General features: G+C 45.8%; 1 protein-coding gene across 1 annotated transcript in view; it reads left to right on the forward strand.

Annotated features, from left to right (window-relative positions):
- The first annotated feature begins 1,190 nt into the window (after positions 1–1,190).
- The window catches only part of TMEM47 (transmembrane protein 47), a 45,377-nt gene continuing 19,443 nt past the window's right edge, over positions 1,191–27,124 (forward strand). The window contains exon 1 of the mRNA XM_033950174.1: positions 1,191–1,596. Within this exon, the coding sequence (XP_033806065.1) occupies positions 1,224–1,596 (373 nt within the window). The 5' untranslated portion in view covers positions 1,191–1,223. The remainder of the gene's footprint in view (positions 1,597–27,124) is intronic.

Here is a 27,124-nt window from a genome sequence, read left to right on the forward strand (position 1 = left end):
CCTATTATTTTTAGGGTCATTAAGGAATTGTCAATTGGTTGAATCTCCAAAAGAGGTGTTATTTGGTAAAGCAGCAGCTTGTGGGGTTTTTGGACATGAAAGATGTATTCTTTTTCCAAAGGCATGTATGATTGGTCATAAATGCATACTGCAATATTGGTTACAAAAAGATCCTCCAAGTTATTGGCATTGGAGGAATCAATTCCATCGTTTAATTTCATTTGAAGTTTTGGAGGTTCATAAATTTCCTAAAAGAACACGTTTATTTTTAAAAATCTGGGACCCTTATATACAAAAATTATCCTGGAAAGCAAGAAGTATGATTCTTAATACTTTATATTAAATTTAAGTAAATGTTTTTAATATTTTTATTCATTTGATATTTCATGTCACCTTTCATTCTAGGGTAGGGAGGGATATAGGAATGATGATTTTAATGTGTTAAATTACTTGAAATGTTTTTCTCTTTAATTCATTTGTTATAATATAATAATAAAAACAATCTAAAGTAATATAAAACCCCAAACTCAATAAGAATTATTGAACAAATAAATGTGGTTTTTTTTAATATTTCTATTTATTTGGTATTTTATGTCACCTTTCATTCTAGGGTAGGGAGGGAAATAGGAATGATGATTTTAATATATATAAAGTAATAAGGGGGATATAGGGAAAAATAGTTTAGATATATTAAAATATATGTTGGAGGAATGATAAAATGTGTATGCAAATGTTTTATTATGAATTTAATTGTAATGAATGTCTTTTTGTATCATATTATTATTTATTTGATTCCTTCAATAAAATGGTATAGTGTAAAATACTGGGGGGGGGTCGGAAATTGAGGGAACATATTGAGAAATATAAAAATTTATTTTGAAGGAATGATAAACATTTATTAGAAGTTAATATGGTCAATTTAAATGTAATCTAATCTAATCTACTGTGTTATATTATTATGTATTTATTGCATTTCTTCAATAAAATGTTATAAAGCAAAGGGTTTGAGGCAGGAAAAGAACTCAAGGGAAGGGGGAAAAATTTGTCCCGTGGGGTGGGGGGGAGAGAGAGAGAAGCGCCCAAAGGGAAGGGGGCGGAGCCAGGAAACGGGTGGAGCCGAGGGCGCGCGCGCTGCCTGCCCACCCCGTAGCCGCCGCGCTTCTACTAGCGCGCGCCGCCACCTAGCAGCCAGGTGGCACGTGGCGCGGCCGAAGCTCCTCGGCATGAGCCGGGCTTGGCGGTTGGCCGCCGCGCGCGCGCTCCACCTCCCTCCCCCGGCGCTGACGCGGGGGGCGGGGCCGGCGCGCGAGCAGCAGCGGCAGGAGCAGCTGCAGCTGCAGCGCGAGCGTCGGCTGGCGCCGGAGCGGGCTGCGATGGCTTCGTCGGGCGGCGGCATGGAGGAGGTGCGGGCGTCGGCGCTGACGCCGCTCAAGCTGGTGGGGCTGGTGTGCATCTTCCTGGCGCTCTGCCTGGACCTGGGCGCCGTGCTGAGCCCCGCCTGGGTGACGGCCGAGCAGCAGTACTACCTGTCCCTGTGGGAGGCGTGCAGGAGGGCGGCGGCCGACGCCTGGAGCTGCCACAGCACGCTGCACACCGGTGAGTGCGAGCGACAGACGCGCCTGCGCTTCCCCACCCGTCCGCTAGGGGGCGCCAAGCGTGCTGCATCTCCACCCCAAGCAGCCTGCAGAACCCACTGGAGAATGCCGTGACACCACCCGTGCACACCAGTGGCACTGAGCTGACTCGTCTGGCCACTTCACTCACAAGCTCAGAGCCCCTTCATGTGCTCACTTGCCCACCTTTGCAAGACCAGGGATCTCAAAGCCCCTCCTGGAGGGCCGCAATCCAGTCGGGGTTTCAGGATTTCCCCAATGAATATGCATTGAGAGCAGTGCATACACATAGATCTCATGCATATTCATTGGGGAAATCCTCAAAACCCAGCTGGATTGCGGCCCTCCAGGAGGGACTTTGAGACCCCTGCCCCTTGGAGGGTTCCCATAGAGCAAGGGTGTCAAAGTCCCTCCTGGAGGGCCGCAATCCAGTCGGGTTTTCTGGATTTCCCCAATGAATATGAGTTGAAAGCATTGCATGCACATCAATCTCATGCATATTCATTGGGGAAATCCTGAAAACCCGACTGGATTGCGGCCCTTGAGGAGGGACTTTGAGATCTCTGATCCAGACCCACCAAGAAACTCAGCCTCCAAAATCACCCACCCGCTCATTTCCACTTATTGCTCTGCAGAGCAGCGACAGATCCCACCAGCTTGGTTTTTCTTCTACTCATTTAGCTGAAGCGCCCTCTCCCAATGGCCCATGGACGACATCCGGCAGAGTGTTGAATGCGCAACTACTTAGGCATTGGTGGAACCACTCGTGCGCCCTTTCAAGTCTCGCACTTGCTCCCTGAAACCCGGAAACATTCACTCACCCTGTCATCCAGTCACTGCTCTGACGAGCTTATCCTCCAGCGTGACCCACTGAGGGTCAAATTCGGAATATATTGCGTCTAAAAACAATTGGTACCTAATAGAGCACCACTAAGTGCCATTCTACAAGGTGTGTGTACCTTTTACAGAATCGCGCTTAGCGCTGGTATGCGACATATAACATAGGTGTGGGCGTTTAACCCTGCGTCTAAGTTATGCATGCATCGGGCATGTTCTGTAGCAATGCGCCTAACTTTTAGGAAGGCCTTGGCCACGCCTCCTTTACAAATTTTCACAACTGGCGTATACGTTTTACTAAATTGCAGTTTCCGAATTGTGTGCAACTTTTAATTAGTCCCAATTAGCGTCAGTTATGCGGTATTGCCAATTATTGGCGCCAATTAAGTTGTGTCGTAGATGGAATTTGGGGGTAAGCGGATAACTCTGCAAAGTGGCCCCCTGCTTTATATGCGCTGGATACGTTTCTAAGTATGAGCATACTGGTATATGTTTGTCTAGGTGTGAACACTGAAGCAGATTCAGTAAAGGGCTCACTGCATTTTCTATAAATGGCATTCCAGGTTGAGAACCCTTCATAGAATAGCGTATAGCGCCAATTCTCACGCCCAAATTTGGTTGATGGCACTTATTCTATAACACTGCACAAATTTCTGGAAAGCCTTTAACCTGCCCGTGTTCCTCCCGTGGTCACGCCCTCTTTTGGGTTGCTTGCAATGGGATTTAGGTGCGCATTCTTATATAATACTGCGCAGTAAGATGCGTGCGGCACATCCTAATTGGTGCCAGCTAACATCAATAATGATTATCGATGTTAATTGGCTCGTAACCCGGTTTAGCTGCACGCACATTTCAGGATCACGCCCGGATTGGAGCGCGCTTTATAGAAAACGAGGGATTGTGTGGAAACTAAAAATTCAACTACACGTGTATCTCTTGGCATTTACAGCAGCTCTTCGGCTGGCTGTAAGTGGTCATTCTGCACTTATAAACCCAAAGAGCAGTGGTTTCTCAACCCTATCCGAGGGGACCCCAGCCAGTTGGGATTTCAGGATGTCCCTAATGAATATGCATGAGAGAGATTTGCATATAATGGAGGAGACAGGCATGCAAATATGTCTTACTGCTAGAGAAACTCGGATTTTGTGAAAAACTCAATATTTACAATACACTTTCACAAGAAAAATATAGAATGTCAGGTGGAACATGAACAGCACGGCTTAGGTTTGGATGTAATATGCAGTGAAAAAATGGAGGAAAAAGCCTCAGACTAGGACCCTCCAACCCCCACAAAGGTGGTTAACAGGTGGTTAGGCGTTAACCTCATGGGCAAAAAAACCTCCGTTGCACCCCAGAAAGTAAAAACCTTAAGCAGAGTTGTTTAGTGCTGAATGATAGGAGAAATGACTTTCAACTTATCTTCTGTTGATCGGTACACCAGCGGTGGCCAGCGTTTCACAAGTCTGCTGCCTCAGGGTGTAACGTATCCGGTCAAGCTTCAATCGGGACGCCAAAACGCATCTTTCCTGCGTCAAAATGCAAATAAGTCTTATGCATATTCATTAGGGATATCTTGAAAACCCAAGTGGCTGGGGGGGGGAGAACCACTGCTATAGAGGAAAGCAGGTGCCTGTTAGCCTTTGTAGAATGGGTCCCCTATTAGACACCCCTTATAAAATTGCCCTCGAAGCTAATTGCAGAACGATTTGAGCGCCTGACCTCTTAAAGCAACCTGCGCACCCGACTGTTCCATCTGCTCGCTACCCGTCACCGAGAAAATCCTGAAGAGGTGAGAACACATCTGCACTTGCCCACTGAGAGTTGGCAGCACCTGTTCACTATGGCAACCTACTTGCCCTCTAATATATATCTACTGAAAGCACCTTGTAGAGTAGGGAGAAAAAACAGCCCAGTATCCCATCTTCACGGAGGCCAATCCAAGTCACAAGCACCTGGCAGAGACTCAAAGAGTAGCAACATTCCAGAGCTGGTATTGTGATGTCATAATGCCTCATTCCACCAATGCCTAAGAGACATCCTCATCAGTGATGTCATAATGGTTTGATTGTCCTATACATAAGAGCATAAGAATAGCCTTCCTGGGTCAGACTAAACTAAACCTTAGGTTTGTATACCGCGTCATCTCCACAAGCGTAGAGCTCGGCACGGTTTACAGGGTTAGGTTGAAAAGGAGCTACAATGAAGGATTATAAGAAAGGAGCTAGGAAGATAAAGAGGGACAGTGGTCCATCTAGCCCAGTATCCCGTCTTCACGGAGGCCAATTCAACTCACAAGTACCTGGCAAAAACCCAAATAGTAGCAGCATTCCATGCCACCGATCCAGGGCAAGCAGTGTCTTAACAGCAGATTATGGACTTTTTCCTCCAGGAACTTGTCCAAACCTTTTTTAAAACCCAACTACATTAACCACTCTTACCACGTCCTCTGGCAACGTGTTCAGCCACCTTCCCCCTCCTGTCTCCCGCCTTATCGCCTACATTTTGTGCTACGTACCAATTCACCAGTCCATAGCGATGGATGAGTGTATTACCCCTTTTCATGCTCATCTTTATCTCCACCCCCTACCCTCAAGGTATATACTGGTGCACTCCTACATGCTCATCTGGGCATCCATATGATTAGAAAACACTATGCATGGCATTGAGGGCAAATTGGTTGATGCTTTTGCCCACCCAGGACCTCCCATGTCCATCAAGGCAACCTGTAGTGCCACGAGAGCAGACGGTACCACCCACCCACCTAGAGGGAGCAAATAAGGGTGACAGTGTCCTCCTGTTCGTTAGGTTCTCCTACTAATTTTTTCCATCCATTTTCTGGAGCAAGTGACTCATACCAGCAAGAGCAACACTTTTAACCCATTCGGCCTTCAACAGACCTGGTCCACTTATTCACTTGCCCATCCGCCCACCAGAGCACTTAAATACCACCCATCCATTAACTTGCTCTCTAAGCCACCCACTCTACCCTCCTACTGGGATGCCCTCACTCACTGAATCCCTACTCTCATGCTTTCTTGACTTTTTTAGGCACTATACATCCCACTGTGTACCCTCTCACCCATCTGAATGGACTATGCTTCCATTCTCCTGAGGCACCATCTCAAACAGACCTACAGTCTGCTCAGGGCACCATCTGACCAACATCCTCCACCCCGGCTGATGGAGAACCCCAACAAAAGTCAGATCCTGAGAAGATGCACAACTTTCTAAAGTGGGGGCTGCAGGGAAGTTTCTATGGTTTGCAAAACTGCTGAAATGTCTCTTTTCTGCGTCTGGTATGTGCTGTATCTTTGCAGGTTGTCCACATGATGTGCTAGGCTCATGAGGACCTTTGAACTGAGTGCATGCTAAGACCTTAGCTCTACACTTCTCTCACCGTCTCGGTGCTGGCATCTGTATAATGTGGAATCATGTCTTGTATTGAGATTCGGAGGTGGTTCTTTGAAATGTCTTAGTAGGGTGGGGGGAGGAAAAGTGCTGAAGGAGCTTTAGTGTCTCGGGGTGTGGGTGGATAGGTTTTTTGTTTACTGAGGACGAGCCCCGTATTTTGCAGCCTCTGAGAGAAAGAAGCCTTCAAGATGTAGGTTTGCAGAGAAAGATAGAGCACTGGAAGGAATTTTCTCTGTTTCTCTAGTACCTTCCATCCACTGTCTTCGATATTTTCTGCCTTCCTGGCAGTTCCCTTCAATTGCAAAGCACATTTTTTTTTTTTTTTTTTGCCTGTTCTGTATGGAGGAATGATGGCCAGACCAGGAGGCGTTTTTTTTCGCTGTTCGCCCCAGGTGCCGCTACCTAATCTAGCTGGTCTGATCGCCCTCTTTTTGTTCCTCTAGTCCCAGATTTGATCCAAGCAGGGATGCTCGAACTTGCTCCTTAGCACCATCCTCTCTTTGGCCCTGGTTTTCGGAATGGGAATGCTTCTCGGAGTGGTCTGCATACTTCTTGTCGGCCTTAAACTGGAAAACGTGACGTGTTATTCCTCTGCCCTCTCCCTCCTCATCCACCGCAAGAGGAGAAGCTGGGAAAGGGTCTTTGTTATGGAGAGTGAGGCCAGAAATGTCTAACTTTTAGAGAAGAATGCCAAAGTTAACTGGCATTTCCCCTTTCAGTCTTCCATCTTCCCAAGCCTTCCCGTACGCTCACTGCTCTGCAGGGTCACTTCTCCTTGTATGGCAGGGTCGGTTCACGCTAAATATTTGGACTGAATTTTTTTTTTCCACCGCCAACTTCAGGAATCTCCTCTGGAAACCAGTTCTGGTTGTGCCATAAACACCCCCCCTCTCCTCCTTGCAGCCTTGGATCCAGGAGGGAAAGTCACGTCCAAGTTACCCTATCTTGTGGGTCCTGAACGCTCCCTTTTAAAAACTCGGTACGTGCTGTAAGGTTGCTCTGCTCCGAGTCTCTTAGAAAAGAATTTCCTCTTTGCCAATCTACAGAATTGTCCTTAAAAAGAAAGTGTAATTTTCCTTGTTACAAGGGGATAGAAATAAACTTTAGAGAGGTTATTTTTTTCTTTCCCCCCCCTTTTTTTTTTTTTTTTGCACAGCAGAAATGGAAATTTATGGAGGAATGTGTACACTTAAGAACACGTCTCCTTAGCAACAGTCATCCCTCTCGCCCCTTCTTGTGGACTCCCAGAAATACCATCTCTGGTTGTGAATTTGCAAAAAAAAAAAAAAAAAAAGAAAGACTTTTAAAGGAGAATTAGAAAGAGTTAATAGAAGACACGCAGGAGCTTTAAGCTCTCCTTTCCGCTCCCCCCTCCCCTCCCCCCAGGATCTTGGGAAAAAGAGAATCTGTCAAAATTTACAGGGAACGGATTTGATGTTGCTTTCTATAGGAGTCAGCTTTTGCTTTCATTGAATCGTCCTTTAGGTGATAGAAGAGTGGACCCTTCTCTGGACAGTCCCTGTGCCTTTTGCTGCCGTCCAATCCTTAACCCCCCACCCCCCCAACACACACACACACACACACCAAACAGTGGGATCTATACTTTTGGTATTGATGCAGGGTTATTTTTTTTAAAAAAAAATATAGGGATAATAGCTTTTGAGCAGCACCTGGGACTGGGTTACATGAGAACGTCATGGGTGAAATGGTTGGCTTGTTTCACTCAAGGACACGTGAACAGATCCTTCACTTTCCTCCCACCGAGCACCTAGTCTGACCCTGACAGGGGGTGCTGAAGGTTAAGGAACTCCTAAACAAAAAACGCCAATGGGATTCTTGAAAAAGGGGCTGGTGGTTTGTGCTGCTAGCTTTCGATTAAGAAAGGCAGAGCTGGAGTTAGTGGAGAATGCCTGCGGTTAATTGGTAGGGGGTGGGGAGGGTGTTATTGCTGGGGCCAGGCTGGCAATAAAATGCAGAAGAGAGACACCCCCCCTCCCTTCCCAGCATTTGCCTTCTATTGCCAAGATTTCCCAATCCATTTCTGTAGCCTTGAGACCCTCCTAAATTCTGCTCGTGTGGTTTAGCTTACATTCCAGACTTAGCCCTAATCGGAGCAAAGCCCTTTTATTCCGGCTTCTGGCAAGGGCTGGAGTGGATTCTAGGGGGCTGGCTCCAGCTCCACTCACGCTCTTCTTTCAGATCTCCAGAGGCTGTCTGCAAGGTCCAGAGTTTGTCGAGCGTGTTTATCCGTGCTTACAGGGCATGCAGTAACACCGAGGAAGTCTTAAGACTTTGCCAAATTGATTTTTGGAAGGATTTGAAAAGAAACGCTTTACAAACTGCAAGTCTTCTGTCTAAAAGGATCAAACTTTTTTCACTGCACAATTAAATGTGTTTTTATCATAAATAAGATCGTGAAACATCCGAATTGCTGGCCAAACCAGAGAGCAAGGATTCTTTTGGGAACTTGAAATTAGTGTCCGGCCATCTTTATTTCGTTTGATATGCTCTCTTCTGTGTTAAAACAAAGTCAAGGGAAACCAACATGTGCATTTTGTTGAATGTTTATGTGACTTTTGTATGCTGACTGGTATGGAAGGAAGTTATAGTGTGTGTTTAATTACTTTTATAGCGATCAGTCCAGAGTACTGGCTAAAAAAAGGTCTTGGTTGTAGCTGCTATGTGCATGAAAGTTGGCAGGAGCTGTTGATCCATTCCCAGCATCCAAGACCAGGGCTGTGGAGTCGGTAGATAAATCCTTCCAGTCTGACTCCTCAGTTTCAGGTACCCACGACTCCAAAATGTCTCCGGCTCCTCGACTCCAGAGCCCTGTCCAAGACTGGAGATGGGGGTTCTCTCTTCATCTGAGTGTTGGCACATATTCCAGGGAGACTGGCAATTAGGGCAAGGTTTCCTGCAAATTGGCATAAGCAGAGCCAGTGAAATCGCAGCGTCCCTCGCAGGCTTGCCTCATTCCACTGCTGTATCTTGGATACCTTATGTTCTTTCGGCACCAAAGATCCAGGCCTGTTCTGTTTGTTGAACTTCATTCTGGATGGACAATGGAATTTATTTTGGAAGACTTAGACTCTGAAGAAATGAAAAGCTCCCTCAAAATGTCAGGCCAAGTGAAAAATGGTGCTTGGATTTGTATGCCTTCTTTTTAAATGGAAACTTCAGCCTTGGTGTCACTGTTTTCTGCCAGCTTGTGCCCATGTTGTCAGTACCAAGCACAAAGCCCCTTTCATCTGCACCTTATCTCCTGCCAGGTAAAAGTCACCGTGAAAGAATCCTTTTTTTTATTCAAGCTGGATGACAATGAACTTTGAGTAAATGGCCCAAAGGATAGTTCTCTGTAAACCCTGTTTACTCCGTTAAAAAAAAAGGACACACCTCTGATGGGCTATTGTATAAGCCCCCTTGCATGGCTGGATGTCTGTCCTGTAGAGATCTGCAGACATTTCTACAAGGAAGACCCTGTAGCTGTTTGTATTTTCAGATCAGAGAAATTTGTAAAATGCTTGAAATACTTGTTTGTAAAACTACAAAAAGGCAGTCTACAAGCCCCGATCCCTTTCCCTGATGTCATAATGCTTGGCAGAAATGCAAATAGTAGCAAAATTCCAGAGCTGAGATTGTGATGTCATAATACCTCATTGCACCAATGCCTAAGAGCCAACCTCAGCAGTGATGTCACAATGGCTTGATTGTCCTATCGGATCACATAAGAGCTGCCATACTGGGACAGACCGAAGGTCCATCAAGCCCAGTATCCTGTTTCCAACAGTGGTCAAGCCAGGTCCCAAGTACCTGGCAGAAATGCAAAGAGATTGTGATGTCATAATACCTCATTCCACCAATGCCTAAGAGCCAACCTCAGCAGTGATGTCACAATGGCTTCATTGTTCTATACTTCGCTTACTTCTGATATTGTATTGTGGTGCAGCGCTTAGAGCTACAGCCTCAGCACCCTGAGGATGTGGGTTCAAATCCTGTGCTGCTCCCTGTGACGCTGGGCAAGTCACTTAATCCTCCACTGCCCCAGGTATATTAGATAGATTGCGCGCTCACAGGGAAAATGCTTGAAGTACCTGGATGTAAAGCGCTTTGAGTCCCAGTTTCTTTCTCTTTTACTACAATGAATGTAGCAGTTGCTGTTCACAAAATCCTTCAGCTTCGACACGTCTCTCATTCTGTAATATCAGCACCATTTAAGTGCTTAGGGCCCCTTTGTCTCAAGCTGCGCTGGAGGGTTTTAGGACGAGCCAACACCACAAATGCTCCGAGCTCTTAGAATTGCTAGGAATGTCTGAGCACTTCCCTTGTCATCCCGCGCTAAAATCCTCGAGTACAGCTTGACAATATTAGGGGAGGGGGTTTAAACGATAGAATACTACTTCTTACAGGCGTGACTGTTGCAGAATTCTGCCTAGTTGGGTGCCAAGCGGTATTCATAATCTTAGCATGGGGGATTTCGTGTGGGCGTGGCATGGGCATCGCCCATAATTCCATGCGTGTTACAGAACGGTGCCATTTTATGCACTAAAAATGTTGCATTTTGGGGTGCAACTCTAAGCTCGCCATAGACAGGGCGCAAGTGGGCGGCTCTTAATGTTGGCGAGTAAATGCCACCCTACCTTAGTTCGGCGAATGACTTTCGGCGCACTTTATAGACTCGCCTCCTTAGTGCATGCTAGTTCCTGTGTTAATCGCATAACACAGAGTGGGCGTGGGCTGGTCCATGAGTTTAGACAACATTTGGAAAGAGTTTTGTTATATAAATACAAAAAGATATATATATATCTATATCTATCTATCTACCGTATTTTCACATAGATAACGCGCACCCGTGTAAAACGCGTACACGGGTATAGCGCGCAAAAAACACATATTTATGTATATAAATTTTTATATACCGCGCACACCCATATACCGCGCATGCTGCCTGACTCTCCTTTCGCCCGCCCCGACTCTCCTCTGGAGACCCCGACTCTGTTTTCGCCCGCCCCGACTCTCCTTTCCTCCTTGAAGTCCTGTCCCTACCCTGAAAGCCTGATACCCCCCCCCCCTGACGTCCGATTCACCCCCCCCGCAGGACCGCTCGCACCCCCACCCCGAAGAACCGCTTGCACGCACCCGCACCCCCACCCTGAAGGACCGCTCGCACCCCCACCCCGAAGGACCGCTCGCACCCCTACCCGAAGGACCGCTCGCACGCACCCGCACCCCCACCCTGAAGGACCGCTCGCACCCCCACCCCGAAGGAGCACTCGCACTCCCTACCCGAAGAACCGCTCGCACCCCCACAGCCTCACCCCCCTCCCCCATGGAGAAGCAGTCTACCTTGTTTCCAGATGCCAGCGAGCCCAGCTGTTTTCTCTGCCGGCGGTCCCGCCCCTTCTCTGAGCCCTGCTGCGCTGCTTTTTCTTCCGGCGGTCCCACCCTTTCTCTGACATCAGAGAAAGGGCGGGACCACCTGAAGAGGAAGCAGCGCAGCACAGGGCTCTGAGAAGGGGCAGGACCACCGGCAGAGGAAGCAGCTGGGCTGGCATCCGGAAACAAGGTAGACAGCTTCTCCATGGGGGAGGGGGGGAGGCTGTGGGGGTGCGAGCAGTCCTTCGGGTGGGGGTGCGAGCGGTCCTTCGGGGTGGGAGTGCGAGCGCTTCTTCCGGGTGATGAATCGGGCGTCGGGGGGGGGGGGGGAACTATGTAAAAAAATTTTTGTACAACGCGCTCACGCGTATAACGCGCAAGGGTATGCGCGGTTTGTAAAAACCACGTATAACGCGCGCGTTATATGCGAGAAAATACGGTATATATATATATATCTATATAGATATATAGATAAATATATGTCACCTGCTTTTCTTTATACAATACTAGTGCAAATGGCAGCTATGGACATTTACACTAGCCCAAGGGCAGGAATAAAATGTCCATACCCATATTTGTCACAAATTTTATAATTTACTTGCGAATTGTGCCTACAGAAAAAGTACGCGCCGTCGGTTACAGTGCAATGTTTTGAACTAGTCAATATTCTTTATGGAGTTACGTGCATATGTTGCTATATTCTGTGTGTAAATGCTTTTAATACCCCCAACTTGGGTATGTACTTAACCCCTTAAAGAACCCCGTTATAGAATGACTCCCTTGATTCATCTCAATAGGAGGCATTAGTGGCACTGCATGTATATTTAGCACATACCTGTGGTGTTTCTCTTATTTGTTTTACTGTGTGGCAAATACCGGGAACACCCCTAACAGTTAAGGTAAAGCTCATTCATTCTTTTAATTGGTGGGTGAGGATACACCTCAAAAAACAAAAGGAATTGACCCCGAAATATCCACAAAGAAGAAAATCCAGAGAAAACCAAAAAAACTCTGTGAAGTGACGATGTTCCTAAATGGACTTTATTTGAAAGTGTCAAAGTTCCAAAGGTACACCGAAATCATCCACATAAAATAATTCCATCCACATAAAAATAAATCGTCCACATAAGAGCCTTAAAGGACCTAGTCCGCTAGGAATACAGGACCCAACACGGTCCGCGTTTCGACAAAAAGTCTTCTTCAGGGGTCCCTGGGGGTCTTATAAAGGTGAGTACGTGGGAAACAATTGTGTGGTGAGCCGGAAGTGAGACACTGCTTGCATTTGCATTGCATTGCATTTGTATCCCTAGCGGACTAGTTCCTTTTAAGGCTCTTATGTGGATGATTTATTTTTATGTGGATGGAATTATTTTATGTGGATGATTTCAGTGGACCTTTGGAACTTTGACACTTTCAAATAAAGTCCATTTAGGAACATCGTCACTCCACAGAGTTGTTTTTGGTTTTCTCTGGATTTTCTTCTTTGTGGATATTTTGGGGTCAATTCCTTTTGTTTTTTGCTACTTAGGATGTTAAAGTGTTTGGGGCTTGCGGAGATGAGGACGGAGCTTAGGCATTGGTGGAATGAGGCATTATGACATCACAATCTGAGCTCTAGAATGTTGCAAACACAAGCAGTGTCTTACTTCCGGCTCACCACACAATTGTTTCCCACGTATTCCCCTTTATAGGACCCCCAGGGACCCCTGAAGAAGACTTTTTGTCGAAACACAGACTGTGTTGGGTCCTGTATCCCTAGCGGACTAGGTCCTTTAAGGCTCTTATGTGGATGATTTATTTTTATGTGGATGGAATTATTTTATGTGGATGAAATTATTTTATGTGGATGATTTTGGTGTACCTTTGGAACTTTGACACTTTCAAATAAAGTCCATTTAGGAACATCGTCACTCCACAGAGTTTTTTTGGTTTTCTGAGGATACACCTCAACATGTGGTATTGTCAGAAACTTCCTGTTTCTCTTCTCTTCATCTTTCCCACCCTGAAGCATTGCCTGAGAGTCGCAACAAGCCTTAAACGTGATTTTGCAAGGGAGACGTGATTTCCTACGCACTGTGGCCAAGGGCTTCCTCTGCCAAAAGGGGGGGTGGGGGGTCACTCGAGAACCAGATCAAAGATGCTCTGCGGCAGGCTTTTCCAACCTCGGTCCTAGAGGACCCCGCAATTCAGTCTGGTTTTTCAGGATTTCTCCAATGAATTTGCATGAGATGTATTTTCATACACTTGCTTTCATTGTGTGTCAATAGATCTCATGCATATTCATTGGGGAAATGTTATTTTTATGTATTTATTCAATTTTCTTTACCGTTCTCCCAGGAGAGGTCAGAACGGTCTGCATGAATTTATCCGGGTTCTCAGGCATTTTTCCCTGTCTGTCCTGGTGGGTTCACAATCTATCTAATGTAGATGGGCCAATGGGGGGATTAAGTGACTTGCCCAGGGTCACAAGGAGCAGCGTGGGTTTGAACTAGAGAATGACATGGTGGCGGTTTACCCGCGGCCACCGCATTTTAGCCGCGGGTCACCCGCCGAAAACGGGGAAGAAAACTAGCAGTCGCTGCGGCGACGGGGACAAGGCCATTCACCGCCCGCCCTATCCTGAAAAACCTGACCTGGCAACAAGGGCTGATGTTGGACATCCCTGCCCTACAGATTGGGGATGTGAGCTTGGCCTCCCCCCCCCCCATCTGTGGATGTAGCTTTTATTTTTCCCCCCCCCTGACTTTCAGTAAGAATAATTTCATATTTCTAGATGCTCTTTTGAGCTTTGGTTCTGGAGAAGAACTAACGAATTGATTTCGGCAGAGATCAAACCGACTGTCACTCAAAGCCCAAATGTTGAAGTTAAAACTTGTCTTTACGCCATCAGAAGAGAAGGATCATTGGAGGAGGACATTATGTTAGGGCAGATGGAAGGAATCGGGCTAAGAGGGCGAGCTGCAGTCAGATGGCTGGACACGTTGGAAACGGATGATGGGGATGATGCTGGAGGATCCTTCCGGACGAGTACAGAACCGATCTCTTTTTAGATCTGTAATTCATGACGTCGCTAGGACTCGAACAGGGTCGATGGCACCTAGTAGAAGCTCTTTATAAATATACTCTCAAAGTGGATTTAGCCTTTATGATCTAAGTTTATTAAAATCGTACTATTCCGCACCATTGGCAGTCCTGGGCGACTTACGATCTGAAATTCAGTAATAAACACATTCCAAACAAGTCACATATACATGAATCTGAGGTGAAAGGTTGAACCACAATTTTTATAGTAAAAGAGAGGGAAAGTAAATACAATTTGGTGATTTTGTGTTCTCTGAATCTGCTGTACAATACTTTTTTCTTTTTTTTGTAACAAAGTTTAGCATTTTGTTTTTACAAGCATCTACAAATAAAAACGTTTTAAGATTGATCTTGAATTTTTCCAAAGAATTTAAAAGTTTTGGGACCAATTACTGGAAAAATAGCAGCTCTAACACATTTGTGCACTATTTCTCGATATGTTGGAACTGAAAGACGATTTTGAGTTCCCGATCTCAATGATGTCAGTGTTATAGATATGGAGTTAATAAACGCATAAGATGATCGAGGGTTTCCTATATTTAACGATTAAAAAATCAGTTCTACAGATTGGCACCACAAAAAATCCCCGTTTATCGCCAGTTCTATAATGGGGATTAGGCACGCCTAAAGCGTGTTACAAGATGGGCGTAAAATGTATATAATATATATAATATAAGATGTATATAATATAAAATATAGGCATGGCCACATATGTCAACTCAGTTCGTGTGTAACTGCGCTTTGCCACACATGCAGCTTATATAATTCTATAAGTTGCACTCGCTGCTAGAAGAAATGCCATGTCACACTCATACTCCACTCTCTTTAAGGCCCCCCCCCCATCCCCCCTCTGCCTTCGCTCCCGGAGCCTTCCTTATGCCACATCACTGAAGACGTCATCAGTGACACTGCAGGGGGAAGGCAGCGAAGCAGCCTGTTCAGAGCGCTACCGCCACTGCTGTTTTGGGGTTCATAGACAAAAGCGCGCGACGACAAAGGCGCGCAGACAACTGAGTGCAAGGCGGAAGCGTGCCGAAGAAAAACTGTATTTTAAGGGGCTCCAACAGGGGATGTTGGTGGGGAACCCCCCCCCCCCCACTTAATAGAGATTGCGCCGGCGTTTTGGGGGGTTGTAACCCCCCTTATTTACTGGAAACTTAACTTTTTCCCTCTTTTTTAGGGAAAAAGTGAAGTTTTCAGTATAATGTGGGGGTTACAACCCCCCAAACCTCCCCAACGCCGGTGCGATCTCTGTTAAGTAAAGTGTGGGGGGGGTTTCCCCCCACACCTCCCGTCGGAGTCCTTTAAAATACTGTTTTTCTTTGGCACGCTTCCGCCTTGCGCTCAGTTGTCGTCGTGCACTTTTGACCTGTCACTCTGTTTTGGAGGCTTTTGGAGTGGGGGTATGTCGGGCTCACGGTGGGAGGGTTGGTGGGGTTCTGCTGCACAGAGTGATGGGAGGGATAATAAGACATTGCATGGGGAAGGCTGCAAAGTAGCCCGTTCAAAGCGCTGGAGGCCTCGGGAGCTGCTGCATAAGGGGATGGGTGAGAGGTGAGGAAAGATGCTGCACATAGGGGTGGAGGGGGAGTAAGGAAAGAGGAAGAATTGGGGTGGAGGAGAGGAAGGGAGAGATGATTGTTGCACATGAAAAAAAAAATTGACATTTCCCCAAAATAAGCCCTAGGCCTAGTGCATTTTTTTTTGAAACACAAATTAATATAAGACCCTGTCTTATTTTCGGGGAAACATGGTAGTACCTGAGGCAGTTGAGTTTTAAGGGCCTTGGCCAAGATCAAAAGGAGCCTCGCTCAGGAACGGATTTTCAACTCTGTTTTCCCAGCCATGTGAGCTTTTCTTGTGTTACGTTATATGTGGTCTTATATCCTGGCAGGTAACAATTAAGGAGAATTTTGTTACACAATAAGTAGATACAATGTGGAATCAGGAGTGGTTCATGTGTTACATATTAGCAATTTACAGTGGGATCAGAAGAAGGTAGGTGGTTACATAACAGGTCGAGCGATCAGGTCAGAATTAGAGAAGGACCTCCATTCCAAAGGTACTGGTGGATCCAAAGCCAAAGAGGTGGAGCAAAGTCTCTGGATGTCACAGGAGTCTTTTAATTGATAAGTTTATTGAAGTAAAAATCCAGACAGGATAATCAAAACATCCTAAGTCATCCAAGATGACTACTGTCTATATGTGTGGATGACACGCACCCGACCAGTGCTCTTCGCTTACCAGTTTATCTGCTTGCGACTTGGTGTTTCCAGTTTATTTACGGTTTTTCTTCCTAAACGTGATTCCGAAAAGGAGGGGCCGGAGCGCTCTGGAGTTCCGATGCTCGGCAACATCGAGGAGTTGCTCGGACGGATGCAGGGAGCAGCGCCAATAACCCCGGACATTAGCCCGCTGTGGATTCTGGGTCTGGGCGAGACCGGAGGGATTCCTTCAGGGCCCGATACCACCCTCGGTCCACCCCAGACCACCAGTTCTCCCAGGGGTGAGGAACCCCCGAAGACAGGGGTGGTCCTATCCCCAGAGACAGACGGCATAACAGCGGGGAGTATGGCAATGGAGATCCCGGGTCAGGGCATCTCTGAAGAGGATTCTGGGGGCAATTACAGCGTCGGGAGGAGGTTTGTTCCAGAAGGAACAAAGCCAAGGATCTCCTAAGGAAGGTGAGCAACTGTGCACTCAAATGCAAGTTTCCTTTTGGGATAGGCCTGCTGAGGTGACTCTAGAATCCCTTTGGGATCTGGTAGCGAACTTTGGAAAGACAATTAGTCCCAATTTCCAGCAAATTGAAAAAAAAAAAAAAAAAAAATTGGTTCAGCACTCAGAAGAGTTGGAAAAAAATAAAGCTGGATAAGACTGCTTCTAAAACTTTATTTCAAAAAAACTGAGCAGGACATGGTATCAGTAAAACAAATGCAGGAAATTCTAAGTAAAGATAATATGAATCTTAGAAGAAAAATAGAGTCATTAGAGACTCAAGCGCGTAATAATAACTTGAGACTGATAAACTTTGCAAGAGTAACAACGGAGATACTTATTAGAAATCTTAGAAGTTCCAGAGGAAAATCTTCCAGCATTGTCCCAAGTGTACTATCTTTCCAGCAAGATTCCGTACCAACAACAACTTGAATCCACGTAACAACAAGTGTCGAATGTTTCTGAGATTCTGGAGAAGTCAGACACGGAGGTGGCAACACCAGCAATATTGGTTATAACGTTAGCTCTTTCTATTGATAAGCCATGGTTATTGAGACTACGGTACTCCCCTGATATTCGCGGCTTGACAAATTACAGCTATACTCGCTCGAGGAGCGCAGAGAGAGGGGGGACATGATCGAGACGTTCAAGTATCTTACGGGCCGCATCGAGGCGGAGGAAGATATCTTCTTTTTCAAGGGTCCCACGACAACAAGAGGACATCCGTTGAAAATCAGGGGCGGGAAACTACGAGGTGACACCAGGAAATTCTTTTTCACTGAAAGAGTGGTTGATCGCTGGAATAGTCTTCCACTACAGGTGATTGAGGCCAGCAGCGTGCCTGATTTTAAGGCAAAATGGGATTGGCACATGGGATCTATTCACAGGGCAAAGGTAGGGGAGGGACATTAAGGTGGGCAGACTAGATGGGCCGTGGGCCCTTATCTGCCGTCTATTTCTATGTTTCTAATGTTGAAAAACTGTGAATACGGTTTTTAGCAAGGGGAGACAGGAGAGGGCAGCCGGCGGCGACTGAAGGAAATCACTCGCGTTATGCTCCGACCATCTCTTCCTGTACTAAAGTCGGGCCTCACCAGTCAGGAGCTGCATGTCAAAGCACAGGAAGAGGCGGTCGGAGCATACCGCGAGTGATTTCCTTCACTCGCCGGCACTCTGGCTGCCCTCTCCTGCCCGGTCATTCGCGGGACCGCGAATTTGCAGGGGAGCACTGTATTTCTTAGAATAAACAGAAGGAATTCCTTGGTTGTAAAATTCAAATGTTCCCTGATATTTCAAGGGAAACAAAAACGCAGATGTGATTGATTTATTTATTTTTTTTTAAACCAGGGGTCATCTCATTAGGGGCTACGTATTAAAGAATGACACGGTGACAAAATTCATCACCGTTCCCGTCCCCGCGGATAACCGCGGGAAACCATCTTCATGTCATTCTTTAAGGAGAGAGGGAAGAATCAGAGTATAATTAGGCACAACCACTGACCCGCAAGCTTTGCTTTGAAGAATGCTGGTGTAGAAGGACTGAGGTTGAAACAGACACTACAGAATGACAGTCTCTGGTATCCAGAGCAGATATTGTGATGTCATAATGCCTCATTCCACCAGTGCCTAAGAGCCAATCACATCAGTGATGTCACAATGGCTTCATTATCCTTGGCTTACATAAGAATCAGAGTATGAATGGCCACAACCACTGACCCACAAGCTTTGCTTTGAAGAATGCTGGTGTAGAAGGACCGAGGTTGAAATAGACACTAGAAAATGACATGGGATTATTTCCTGCGGTTATCCGCGGGGACGGGAACGGTGATGAATTTTGTCACCGTGTCATTCTCTACTACATATTATTTAAGACATCCTTGTAAATGCATTGTTTGCTACCTTTCAATTAAATATGTCTTTTTTGAGCCTCAACAATTAACTTATTTTTTGGCTTTGTCCCGTTTGGATAAAGATAAATTTTGAGCTCTATAAATAAAATGCGTAACTCCGTTCCCGCTGTATAGAAGACAGCATTACTTTTCTTGTATAGATTATATTTTCCCTTTATTTTGCCAGTTTAAAACTTCTTGGATCTAAATAGAGGACTTGAGCTAATTTTACCATTATAATGACTCTTATTTTTTATTAAATCTTGTTAAAGTATGGACTTGCTATGCCTTGGCTTTGTAAATTTGTTTGGTTTAATTTGCTTTCTGTACAAGTTGTACTTGATAACTGTATTTGAAATTAATAAAAAAATATCCTATGTCACTAAGAGTCCAAATGGAACCTTGTGGCAGACCCAACACGGTCTGTGTTTCGGCCTTCTTGACCTTCCTCAGGGTCCCGATCGTGACGTGGACACACGAAGCCAACTCTGGAAAATGAGACTCACAATGTGCTTGAAACATCTGACGTAGGTCTTCCTAAGTGATTACGCTGCCTGGCGCCGATTGGCCTCAAGCGGGAAATGACGCTCTAACCACTGTGGATCAGACAAAGTGGCCTTTTAGGATGTTTTGATTATTCTGTCTGGATTTTTACTTCAATGAACTGTTATCAATCCGGAGACTTTGTTCCACATAATAGGTAGATACAGATTTATGTAATAGGTATTTGTAGAATGTGACGGTAGGGATGAATTCATATGTTTACAAAGTAGCAACATACGGTGTTTGATAGAAGAACAGTTCTTAAATTATGGATATCTAAAGGGTACAGGTTTTCTTCCCCCATCATCTGACTGTGGGCTTAGAGAGCGACACGGTGACAGAATTCCCGTCCCTGCAGGAAACCACCCTCATGTCATTCTTTAAGGAGAGAAGGAAGAATCAGTCTGAATGGGCTCAACACCTGACCCTCAAGCCTTGCGTTGAACAATACTGGTGTAGAAGGACTGAGGCTGAGAGAGACACTAAAGAATGACACGAGATGGTTTCTCGCAATTATCCGCGGAGATAGGGATGGGAACGGTGATGATTAGAGATAGGTAGGGGATGGTCATTGGGGTGGGCAGACTAGATGGGCCGTGGCCCTTATCTGCCGTCTATTTCTATGTTTCTATGATTTCTGTCGCTGTGTCATTCTCTATGTGGGCTTGCTTTTGGTACAACCTTTTTAGGATCGGTAATCCTAAATTCTTTCTTCATCCTTCCTACCTGAAACACTGCCTGAGGGTCGCAAGCCTTAAACTTGGATTTTGCAAGGGAAATAGCGATTTCCTCCCTACTGTGATGGAGGTGTCAAAAACGCAAATTCTGTGGCTGCCTGGATTCGGATTCTTGAGAGTTCCTCTGGTTTTCAAGTATTTCTATCGAATCTGGGTACACCATCAGCATGCAGGACATTGGCGCGCTGACAATCCCGCCCCGACATTTGCGCGCAGCAAGTGCATGCATGAAGGGAGGGGAATTGTTAGCTCGCCAATGTAAGTATAGTGGGGGGGGAGGGGGGGGTTGTGGGAAAGATCACATCGGCATCGAGCACTCCCCCCTCAACGAGAGCGCTAATTTGGGGGGGTCCCACAACACCCCTTCAGTGCAAAATGCCCATCGTGTGTGACTTGTAAGCTTAGTGGGGGTAATGGGGGTTCCCCACACACGCCCACGAAGCAGAGCTCGAGTATAGTGTGTGTGTGCGTTCCCTCCCACACACCCCCTCGGAGCAGAAAAATGAAGTAATACGGCGGTGCGCAAGTGTCGGGGCAGAACTGTCGTCACGCCTATGTCTGGCGCGCTTTTGACAGGTCACCAAAATCTGTGATAAAGAATTTGGGGGGTACTTTTAGACTCTGCGGGAACGCACGGCAGCCATTTTGGATGAGTGATCTGCACGGGGCAGGAGTGTGGGAAGATCGCTCCTGCCCCGAAAGATCGCTAGATCACCAGGTAAGGTGGGGGAAGGCAGGAGGGAGGCGGGGTGGGTCAGAGTCAGCCCAAAATGTATTCACGGGCCGGCTCTGCCCCTAACCCCCGCAAATATTGAGGGGGGAGTGTATAACCTCTTTTTATAAACATTTGAAGGCACTTTTTTTTTTTTTTTTTTTTAAATCTTTTCATCTATGTGATGGCAAACAGTTTTTAAGTGAATTTTGGAAACAGATGAATGTTTTATATGTTGTTAACATAGATTGTGAATGGTTTATGTGTAACCCGCTCAGGTTTGGGGATGTGTGAGAGAGATTTATTTTAAATAAATAAATAAAACTAATCCAATCCTTGTTGGCTTTTGTGTTCTTTAACCCTTTCAGGACCATAAGGATCGTAGGCCAATTTTTGTGGTTTTGACGACATTTTTATGGTAAAAAGGGCTTTCCATCCTTTCTGTGTATTGACCCTTATTTATCCCTCCTTTCCTATTACAAATTGTATTTCTTCCCCCTCTTTCCCATTGTTTCCTGTCCTAATTTGTCTAGTTTGTTTTTAAATTGATGTTTAGATTTTATTTATTTTTTATTATGTATTTTTTGTAAATGTAAATCGCTTAGTAGTTACGATAAGCGATTAATCAAATATTGAATAAAACTTGAAACTTGCTTGCAGATGCCAAAAAATTGATTTTTTTTGTGAAATATCATTATTTTTATTTTAAAAAAATCACACTTCTGGCTTATGGACAGTGTGGCAAGTGAATCTTCTCGTCCATCTGGCAACGACGCTAATGAATGAATGTCGGAACCAGTTTGTTTACATAAAGGCAGTATCATATGGAATCCGTACATATCAAATTTAGAACTGTAGACTATCCCAATCAAAATTTATAGGATTTTAAAGTTATGGGACAAATATGTCCCTTGGTCCTGAAAGGGTTAAGTAGAACGGTTGATATTTGGCTGGCTTTAGTAGACCTAAGTGGAATGATTTATGAGACTTTTGTATTTGGGTGCCGGCAGATGGTAATGACACATGCGGCTGATCTTTGCATTTGAAAATGGTTGGGCAAGATTAGACTTAAACAGAAAAACACGAAGAGTGGGGCTGAGGGTGAGGTTAAGCGCATTTATGCACCAAACATGTGGGAGGTAAAAATGCAGTTTTGCATTGTTTGAAAAAGGTATGAATTTTAGGAAGTGATAAACCTCTTTCCTAGTTGAAAGCTTGGTTCCTGAGGTGGGTTGGTAAATGATGCTCTTATTATTATTATCAATAATACTCAGTTTTCTATACCATTACATGAATTTATTCAGGTACTCAAGCATTTTTCCCTGTATGTCCTGGTGGGCTCACAATCTTGCCCAGGGTCACAAGGAGCAGTGCAGGGGGTTTGAACCCACAGCCTTAGGGTGCTGAGGCTGTAGCTTTAACCACTGCATCACTCTAGAAATCAAAATGTAGTAAAAGTGAGCCAAGCCTAGGACAATCAAGCCATTGTGACATCACTGATGAGGTTGGCTCTTATTGGTGGAATGAGGCATTGTGACATCACAGGATCAGCTCTGGTTACCAGTAACTTTTCACGCTATTTATTCAGTTTTCTATCCTGTTCTCCTGGGGAGCTCAGAATGGTTTACATGGATTTTTTCAAGTACTCCAGCATTTTTCCCTGTCTGTCCCAGGGAGCTCACAATCTTTCTAATGTACCTGGGGCAATGGGGGGATTAAGTGACTTGCCCAGGGTCGCAAGGAGCAGTGTAGATTTGAAACCACAACCTCAGGGTGCTGAGGCTGTAGCTCTTAACCACTGCAGCAAAGTCTCTGCTCTGGGTTGTGTCGGTGGTTGATAAAATGGCCCGATGCTATGGAAGGGGACTTGGACTTCCTGGGCCAGATTCTGTAAATGGCGCCAAGATTGGCAGGCACCGTTCACAGAATTGCGCCTTATGGCGCCTATCGCAAACCCTTAGGCGCCAGTAAAATAGGTCAAAATTTTACTGGCCTACATTGCAGGCACCTAAGTTCTTTTGAGAATCGCGCCTCGCGGTGCCTGTCTTTCTCTCTCCCCCCCCCAAACATGTCAATTTAGGGGTTAAGCACCTAACTTTTTTATAGAATCGGGTAGGTGCCTATCAGCCAATTAAATTTTATTTTCCAATTCACTTCTTAAAGCTCGTTTAGGTAATTAAGGTAGGCGCCGATTTAAACACCTAGGTACCTCTTACAAGATCTGGCCCCCTGTGCGCAGAAGTGGGGTTCTTTCAGGTGCTTTTAGTTGAAATCTGTTTTTATTAAACAACAAATCTTAACAAATGCAAACAGCAGACAAAAATATAGCAGTGTTACCCCAACTAAGGAAAAACAGGGCTCCCCACCCCCCAAGAGGACCGGACTCTTATGTCCTCTCAGGTTACAAAGAACCCCAAACCCCCCAGCCCCCCCCAGAACCCCTCACCCCCCAACCCCCCCCCCAGCCCCCCTCCCCCAGATCAGACCGGTCCAGTAGTGAAAAGCCAGTTAACGCATTTGAAGCAATAAAAGGTTTGCATTTAGTGCAAGGTCAGAGGTTTTTAGGTTTGTTTGTTTTTCCTGTGAATGAATTATAGATTAAGCTATTTCTTGCAATTCTCTATCCTAGCAGAGAAGTGGACGAGCCCAGCTGAGAGGCAGCAGAAAGCTCCACAGATATTCAGTGTGTCAGTAGGAGTACCGAGGTCTGCTTGAAGCATCAGTGATTCCTCCCCCCCCCCCCATTATCACTCAGACAATGGTTATATTTGGGGGGTGTGAAGTCCTTCGCAGTGAAATGATGCCCCAGTCGCTCACTGGCTCTCTGCGGAGAGGAGCAACCTTATTTGTACGGAATCTTTTCTCTGTGCATGAATAGTGCCAGGCGAGTTTAGCATTTTCCTCCCGTGGACACGGAATGGGGAAAAGCCCTTTGCTGCCTCGGGTTGTAATATTTATTTATTTAACACATTTATATATCGCCTGGGATCTAGGCGGTTTCCAATATCAAATACATCCATAAAAATTTCATAAGACCATATTCATTATCTACAAGAACATAAGCATAGGCGATATTCTTGATTTTTACATGAATAACACAGCCACATGTCCAACAGGGCACGAGAATTGTTTCTAGTACTACCTGCAATATAGGCGTCGACAAATAGTTGGGTCTTTCATCATTTTTTTTAAAGTTGGCACATTCTGCGCATAATTATATGCACAATTGGAAACAACAAGGGCGGGTGCTTTCTCCTGTTTTGGTCCAGAGGAATGGAACAGGCTTCCACAATATATACAGCGACATGGGGAAGTTGAAAACATTTAAAAGGTTGCAAAATTGAAATATGGTTGAAGAATCTATGAGAATGCATGCTATGAACATTGATGTTTAATTGCTGTTTATCGTTGTATGTTTTTATGTTATGGTTTTACGTCTGCAATGAGATTTATTATTAGGCCCTTAATGCCCCTTTTCCATTCTCCTCCTCCCCCCCCTTCGGATCTACTCCCCTCCCCGTCTCCCTCCTCTCCCCCCTACTCTCCTTGCGATTCGCAACTCTATGATCAATTGGATATGTAACCACTTGTAATCTCTGTTTAACTAATGTGAACCGCCTAGAACTCTTCGGGGTATGGCGGTATACAAAAATAAAGTTGTTATTATTATTATTTATTATTATTATTTCGCTTTGTATAAGGCGAATAATAAACACACAATGCGATACAATTAATCTCCGGTGACCGGGTAGACTGTTCCACAGATGTTCACCCGCGATGGAGAACATTTTCAATTTAGAGGTCACCTAACGCACTCCCTTTTCCTTTACTGCGTTAATCTCATCCCTCCTTCCGATCTTTAATGGCCTGCCTAGTTCATATAGCTCCCACAATGCACCACTAAACCCGATGGGCTACTTGTGCTGTGCTCTCTTGTCTTATTGGAAGCCACTGAAGCTGTTTCAAGGCAGGTGAAATATGTGCCATTCTGGGTGTACAGTGGTACCTCGGTTTATGAGTGCACCGGTTTGCAAGTGTTTTGCAAGACGAGCAAAACATTCGCAAAACCGGTGCCTCGGAAACCGAGCGCGCTTCGATTTGCGAGCGCCCCCCCCCTGCGAACCGGCACCCTTCCCCCCTTGATCAGGCACCCCCCCCGCCGCGACCTGAGGTCCCCCCCAACCCACTCGAACCCTCTTCTTACTTTTCTGTAGCCTCCGCAGCGGCACCGGCACCAGCATGTCCTGTGCGTGGTGCCGGTGCCTGAATATCTGCTTCCTGTGCAGGCCTGAGAGTTCACGTCGAACTACAGAAAAGTAAGAAGAGGGTTCGGGTGGGTTGGGGGGACCTCAGGTCGCGGTGGGGGGGGGTGCCTGATGGCGGCGGGGGGGTGCCCGATGACGGCAGGGGGGGTGCCCGATGGCAGCGGGGGGTTGCGGATCACGGGGGGGCCTTCGGGGGGAGCAATGCCGGTTCTCGTGGGGGGGGGAGCAGCGCTGCTGACCTCGGGGGGGGGAACCTATCAAAGCGAGTTTCCATTATTTCCTATGGGGAAACTCGCTTTGATAAACGAGCATTTTGGATTACGAGCATGCTCTTGGAACGGATTATGCTCGTAATCCAAGGTACCACTGTATTTGTAATCGGCCTTGCAAGCGGTTTCACGTTTTTGTCTTGACAGTGATCTTTCTTACAGAAGCAAACTCTTGCTGTTTAACCTGCTTCCTGTACAAATAAAACGGCTTCTCTTTCGTGTCTCTGGTGGAGCTGGACCAGACGGAATAAAAATGTGTGGAGGGGGAGTAGGCGGGGCCTGAGAAAGGGGGAGGAGCACACCTACCTGATGGGGCTTGCATATTTCGAAAGGAAACCAGGCTCCTACTGGGCCTTGCTGACTCATTAGATGAGAGCTTCATAGATTTCTTACTCATGCAGGATTCAGCCGGGAGTGTAAAAAGCCAGCACTGGTACTTTTCCTTACGGTGCAAAAAAAAAATGATCTGATTTTTGTAGGACGAAACAGATTTTAAGTGCTTGGGATGGAGGTGGGGAATTCCCATAGTGATAAAAGCAATTTTTGAATATGGAACAGTTTTTCTACTCGTCTCACTCTTTTTGCTTTCATGAATTTATCTTGCATCCCTTTAAATTCTGAATTAGAGAATGACACGGTGACAAAATTCATCACCGTTCCCGTCCCCGCGGATAACCGCGGGAAATAATCCCATGTCATTTTCTAGTGTCTATTTCAACCTCAGTCCTTCTATTCCAGCATTCTTCAAAGCAAAGCTTGCGGGTCAGTGGTTGTGGCCATTCATACTCTGATTCTTCCCTCTCGCCTTAAAGAATGACATGAAGATGGATTACCGCGGTTATCCGCGGGGATGGGAACGGTGATGAATTTTGTCACCATGTCATTCTATATTCTGAATCTTGCTGAAATGTTTGGGGCTGGCTACGATACCAGAACTTTCCTTTCTGGGTGAGGCGGCTGCGCTACTTTGCAACTGAACGATCCTGCCTAATAAACTCTCCGCCCCTGCGCCCAAGAATTTCCAGAGGTGCTCGTGTGCCAGATACTACCGGCACAAGAAGAGTGCGGGGAGCTTATTTGGGGAGAGGAGCAGAACATCTTGAATTCAGATCTTAAAGCTGCAGGACCAGTAAAAGTCTTTAAAACGTCGTGTTAGCTTTCCTGCCTTTGCTTCTGTCGCTTTCATAGACATCTGTGCCTTAGAGCAGACTCATGGCCACAGCCGCTGAATTAAGAAGCTCCCGCGTCGGACCTTTTCAGTTGTTTGTGCTGTGCTCACGCTTTATGTATCAGTGTGATGCTTATGTGGGTCGCCGAAGATCAGCTCTTCAGCTTTCTGTGCTGTGGTCATGATTTTCTTCTATCAAACTGTCGCCTGCTTGTGTGTGTGGGGAGGGGGGGGTGAGTGTGTGATGATTAGCACCTTCTGTGCTAACATTTTGTATTTATTTATTTATACCCCGCCTTTCCCAAGGCGGGTCACAATGAAAAGAATCTGGGTGTCACTGTAGACAATACGATGAAATCTTCCGCCCAATGTGTGGCGGCGGCCAAAAAGGCAAATAGGATGCTAGGAATTATTTTTTTAATGATAGTTACCAAGACTAAGAATGTTATAATGTCCCTGTATCGCTCCATGTGTGACCTCACCTGGAGTATTGTGTTCAATTCTGGTC

This window comes from Geotrypetes seraphini, chromosome 6 (genome assembly GCF_902459505.1).
Source record: "Geotrypetes seraphini chromosome 6, aGeoSer1.1, whole genome shotgun sequence".
NCBI lineage: Eukaryota > Metazoa > Chordata > Amphibia > Gymnophiona > Dermophiidae > Geotrypetes > Geotrypetes seraphini.